The 6,140-nt window shown below is 42.9% G+C and overlaps 1 protein-coding gene across 1 annotated transcript in view; it reads right to left on the reverse strand.

Annotated features, from left to right (window-relative positions):
• Positions 1-394: 394 nt before the first annotated feature.
• The window catches only part of SRSF9 (serine and arginine rich splicing factor 9), a 15,862-nt gene continuing 10,116 nt past the window's right edge, over positions 395-6,140 (reverse strand). The window contains 3 exon segments of the mRNA XM_025199315.1: positions 395-1,316; positions 2,469-2,641; positions 4,254-4,423. Of these exon segments, the coding sequence (XP_025055100.1) occupies positions 1,173-1,316; positions 2,469-2,641; positions 4,254-4,423 (487 nt within the window). The 3' untranslated portion in view covers positions 395-1,172.

Here is a 6,140-nt window from a genome sequence, read left to right on the forward strand (position 1 = left end):
TGAAACTTTCTAGTGTGACAGAGCCTGCCTTAAATAAATGTGCTACACTTAGACATGCACAATAGCCTTTGTGATGTCAGAACACATTTTAGGAACTGAAGCAGTTCAGCAACCTTAAAAGGTGCAAATAGATGCCATTAGCAGAAAGCTAACAGATGCCTTTGCCATTCTCAGCAATGTACCTAGTAGAAACTAGACTGGAACCTGACCAGTGTTCTAGCCTCAGCAATTTGGGCAAATCACTTTCTCCACCTTGGAAGTGACAGTGATGCTGTCTTGTTTATAAATTGCTTTGAGATGCAAGGAAAGCAGTAGTTGTAGGCCTGCACTGAGTAGTGTGATAGTTAGACGCAATTCTTTTTTCTACCATTTATCTGAAACTGAAGCCAGTAGCTTTTTCTGTACTGTAGTTGAGTTATTTATAAACCAAATTAGATTATTACAAGCATAGAGAATACTTGGTTGATGTGTTTAAAAAAAACAACCCCCCCCAAAAAAAAAACCAAACCCACCAAACAAACACGGAAACCTGCAACTAACAAGCTACTTAGCAGCATTCTAATTGCTATCTTCTTTTTCTCTTAATGCAGTAAGCTTTCCCTCTTTTGAAATAGGATTAGTTTCTCTGAAAAGAAAATGTCTTCAGGCACTGTTTTTCCCTCTGCTACCCTAGACTGCATAATTTTGCTACTGAAAACTGTTCTCCCTTCTTAAGCAGATGGGTACCCAGTGGGCATGGGACAGAGCTTGCATCTACTCCCACCTCTTTTTAATACAATCCTCACATAAAAGACAACCACCACTGGTGAGTTACTAAAACATTTAAATATATTTCTACACAACAGGCTGAGCTGTACAGTCACTCCATTACTGTTTAGCACCATCCTGCAGGCCAGGAGATAACTGCACAAGTTTTTGAGTTTACTTTTCCTCAGCTAGGAGGGAAAAAATAAACCCTTGACATGTTTTCAAACAAAACACCAAAATGAAACTGCAACTTTTCAAAGTGTTGCCAACATTGCCCTAGTAAGAACTGTAAATCATAAAAAAAAGATTTTTATTGAATAAAAAAAAGAGTTCCTACGAAAAACTATCCATCAGTTTTGGAATGTAAATTCCGAGCAGAAAGAAGCTCAGTTCACATTTTAAGAAGTCCCTGTTGTTGGATGCAATCAGTATGGCCTGAAGGGGGAGGAGTACCGTGGTGATCCCCTGCTTTGGTATGGAGAATCACGACCCCTTGACCCAGAACGGGACCGTGAGTAGCCATAGCTGGAAATTCTTTCAGGACAGACTCTGATATAGGAAGTTTCACCCTGAAATTTAAACAGAAGAAAACCCAATTTTTTTATACTGCATCCTGATTAACAGTTCTTCACTAGTATGAACAACACCAAATGGAGCCTAGGACCAATACATAAATAAACAAAGATTCTACTAAGTTCAACTGCTGCTCAGGACAAACTCAGCTCTGATACTTGATGCTTATGGAGGAAAGCATACTTTATAAAATATTGCACCTGTACTAGCAAGGAATATCTTGTTAGCTATCATCCTCGTCTCTAAAGGGCAGAGACTCAACAGCTGGAACAGGAAACCCTGAACAAGTTCCTCCTAGTTCAATCAAATGGAAGAGGCTGTAGGAAGCTGGTCTGACTGGAGGTGAAGGAATGGACAAACTCCATCCTTAAATGTTGGAGGATAGTAGCTATAGAAGCCAATACGATCCTTTAGCACAGTACGGAGAGGCCAAGCCCTGGTCACAATCATGTACCAGTAGGGGAATCTCCACAGCAAATACTCAACCTTCAACTGCCAGAGATGGTTGAAGCAGAACAAATCAGCCACTGGAAAAGGTGGATACAGTGAAGTAGCACAGCTCTAAGAACAAGACAGCTGTGACTTACTAGTTTAGACATCAGAACCTTACAGAGATTGCCACAAAATGATGCTCCATACTGGGGAGGAAAAAAGACGGCCATAGCAACCTGTACAGATGCTTACCAGCTCATCCTTTGGGAGAATGAGGAAGTTTGTTCCAGCTGCGAGTGGTGAGCTGAGCTCACTTACTTGAAAGAAGGCTTTGCGCTACTAAGCCCTTAAGAAGTACACAAAAACAAGCTGGCAGCAAGCAGTCCAAACCTTTTGCTTCCACACAAAGGACGTACCAAACAGAACTCATGTTTTTCACAAACAGGCTCGTGTGCGCCTTGTCCTTCCGGTTATGTATTTAAAAATATCCAAAATTAGATTTCCTCAATGTGCTGTCAGACCATAATATACTGAGCCACTGTGAGGTATGTTTCACAAATGCTAAACCTCTCAAAATTATTGAAGTGTGTTACAATTAATCACCAGCTCCAAGGTTCTGCTGTTACGTCTCTTGAGAGCAGCATGGCACGGAAAGAAATGTATGCTTCTCCATGACTGCATACACACATGCTCTTCCCCTGAAGGCACGAACCCACCTCATGAGATCGGAATTTGGTGTCATCCAGTTTACGCAGTGCGTACTCCATATCTTCCTTACGGAGAAATTCAACTATACCCATTCCATCTTTCTGTACATCTGCATAACAAACATCACCAGCTTCACGCATGTGATCCTTCAGGTCCTGCCAACTGCCTGATGGAGGAAGCCCTGAGCATGGAGAACACAAAACATAACAGACCATGTAAACTAGAAAGCCATCTACTCTGGTTGAGCCAGATACGTTGACCCTGCCATGCCAAGGGCTCCATCACTTCCATATGCTTTCTCACTCTTCCTGAGGTTGAACACTGCAACGAGAACACAGGAATCCAAGAATGCTAAGTTCCATTCCAGAAAACAAGTAGCTGAGTCCTCCAAAATTGGTGATCGGTCTCTCTGGAATTCAAAGTGCTGAGAGTTCAGAAGTATCCGCTCTTTTTGCTGCTGCAAAGTAACTTAAATCTACCCCTCAACCCAGTACATTTGAAATGAAGATTCTGTTCAAAAGTAGATTATTACTTTTTAAAAGAGTTACTCAACCTCCATTTCCCATCCAGGACAGGCTGGTCCCCTTCATATCAGAAATTAATTTTCATCCTGAGATTCCAGCAGCTCATTCTCCAGTCATGAGTAAAACTTTCTGGAGTTAAGCTTGTAACCAGCAGCAAGTTTCCCATGTGAAGACGAAGGATGAGGTTTCCCGAGCATGCACTGGAAAATCCAGTGTGCTATGGGGCCTGGTATTTTTAAGGAATGCTTTATAGTGCCTTTTAGCACAGAAGATTTCCATAATGGTCATAGTTACAGTTATTCTCCTCTGCCCTCACTCTTGAAGAGGAGGTGTACTCTCTGTTTCAATGATTAAGGTACCAATCCTTCTAGGGTGCCAAAGGTATTTTATTGGAGTAGTTTCCACACAGGGAATTTTTATAGCTAGAAAGTTACAGGGGCAAGCAGAGAAGTGAGAATTTAGCAACTTGTATTTTGACATGATGCATGGGTATAAGCACTGGCAGCAGGAGGGCTTGTTTGTTTGTTTTTTTAATTAAAGGACTGATTCCTTTTAAAAATTCAGTAAGTGCTGAATTTCACTTCGCATTTTTGATCTGCACTGCAGACCTTTCTAGTCCCTCCTACAAAAAGCCCTCTCCACCCATATGTCCTATGACAAATCACTACCTGGATGGCCTTTCCAAGTTGTTTAAAATAGATCCCACTGGTTGTTGATTGAGGAGGGCTCCCATCCTAGGTCCCTTAGAGTCATTCTCTCCAATAATGAGTAGATTGTGTGGAGCTGCTGAGATGTAGATCAGTTTAATACGTATTTTTTTAAACAAACAAAATGTCAGAGTCTATCTGAGCATCATTTGCTCTAACAAATCCTTTTTGTTTAATGATGGGATTTGTTGGAAACAGTTCCACCTAGCTCCGAAACATTTTCTTCATAGAAAAATGGTGCCCAAGTTCTTCTCCCTCCCTTTGCCTACCTACCCACTCACAATATGCTGGCTCTCTTCAGAATCCAAGGCTGAGGTCACATCTGGATCTGTGAAGACATTTCTGCTCACCATTCACTTAATATGAGCTCCAAAAGATACGACTCTTTCATGAATCAAACCGGACAGGATTTTCTGTCCTTTACCAGCAGTGGGACACTCCTTTATAGGAAGACGTTCATGTTATAAGAAAAACTTTAAATCAGCAGAGCAATATGAGAACTTCTTTCTCCCCAGGACAAGGATACAATGCAAAATAGTCTCAAGTGTGGAATACAACTTACCTGAAACAAGAACTCGAAATTCAGAACGTCGTGATGGAGGGCCATTCCTTCCCCGGGGTCCTCCACCAAAATCTCCACCCCGTCCTCTGTATGATCTAGGGAACTCAACACGCAATCGACACTCTCCATAATCATACCCATTTCTCCCATAAACTGCATCTTCTGCATCTCTGCAAAGAACAAATGAACCGACTGTTAGTAATGGTCAGTCTATGATGATTCCTTATATCCCAGCAGGTTATCAGGCGTGTTTGAAAATAACTGAAAGACAACTTTAGATTTTGGATTGTATTTGTATCAGATTTCTCAGCCACCAATGGTTTGCTCAAGGGTTCTGACTAAGAACAGTAAGCTTTTTTGCAAACACTTCCAGGCTGCTGTGTACCACATAGATCAAACCTGGGTTCGCAAGTAAAAGACCACATGGGAAAGTTACGCGTTGCATTGTCTTGTGTTCCTCAGTGGGCTGAACCTGTCCCATACAGCAGAAAGTGTTTCTGTAGCTCCACAAAAACCATTTTCACTCTCCCAAAAAGTAGCTTTTAGTTGAACTCTGGTCAATCTGGAACAAAGTTTTTTCCTAACCTGTCTGACCTGCTAGTAGAGCAAGGACACGTTTCCTCCACTAATATCCCATTTACTAACGATCGTGTCACAGTCTGTTCTAGCTTCCAAAATTACACTGGGGGCTACTGTTTTCAGTGAGAGTTCTGATGCTGCATCAAAGCCTATTCTCAAAACTATTTTCCATTTCAGCAAGCCAGGGCTGACCTATGCAAAAGGACATGAACTCAAATTTAAGCCTTATCATTTACAGCAAATCTATATGCCACCACAGTAATAAGCATTCATTCAAACATAATTTTTTTCAAAACGTAGGCCCTTCAAATCCGCAGGCAAAGACTCTTGAGTATGCAAACCCCTTCTAAAATTAACTACAAAACACTTGCATAAAACACAAGATGACCACAGGTCAGAAAGAGATGCTTTCTGAGAACCCTTGCAGCTACCCTCCCCAGTGTGTGACTTCTCTCATTTAACAGTTACAAAGAATAAAAGATGGTGTTTTTTCAAACTTTAAGTAACAAGAGGAACTGGAGATTTGTTGGGTCAACCAATACATATTAAAAATAAACACATCAAGCCAAAAGCTTGGTTAAAATAAATCTGGTCCTTGATCACATGGGCTTGCTTTAAAACAGTAGATCCCATGCTGTGGCCAAGTCCCCCGTGGTCTGTGGAGGGATGGCTGACCACACAGTGCTAACTTGACATTCACTCTCGGCACAAATGGTGAGTCACATGAAAAAGCTAAAGAAATGTTTGGCTCTTCCTTACTACAATGTTTTGTTTTCTATGAAAAGCATTGCTATAGCTGACAAAAGTATATCACTTCCCTTGTCACTGGTGATCAGAGATCTGTGAAGGTCTCTAAGATAAAAATGCAGCAGCTCTTAATTTAGTGGGGAGAACCGCCATATTAATTAAACATCTAAAAATCCCAATTTCAAAAGTCCTGAATGCAGCTACTGGTTGTCCAGTGTCCGTGGACGTCCGACACCCGCCATCAGGGAATGCAGGGGCCGGTGCGCGCACATCATGTGGGCACCAGCATGGGTGGCTGTTTCCTCACAGGGGGAAGGGGGTGCAGGTGCGTGGCTCCAGTGGCGAGGAAGCCGTTGCGTTTCCACAGCCGTGTTGAAACCTCGTGGGCTGGGACGGCGGGGCGGGCTTTGATCAGGGCACGGGGAAGCGCCGGGAAGTGCGCTGGCCGGGCAAGGTGCCCCGCACCTGCCCCGGCTCCAGCCCCGGGCAGGGTCCCTCCCGCTGCTGCTTCCCAGGGAGTCCGAGCGGCCTCAGCGGGGCCTGTGACAGGAGCCCGGCTCC

Source organism: Alligator sinensis, unplaced genomic scaffold, assembly GCF_000455745.1.
Source record: "Alligator sinensis unplaced genomic scaffold, ASM45574v1 scaffold505_1, whole genome shotgun sequence".
In the NCBI taxonomy this organism is placed as follows: Eukaryota; Metazoa; Chordata; order Crocodylia; family Alligatoridae; genus Alligator; species Alligator sinensis.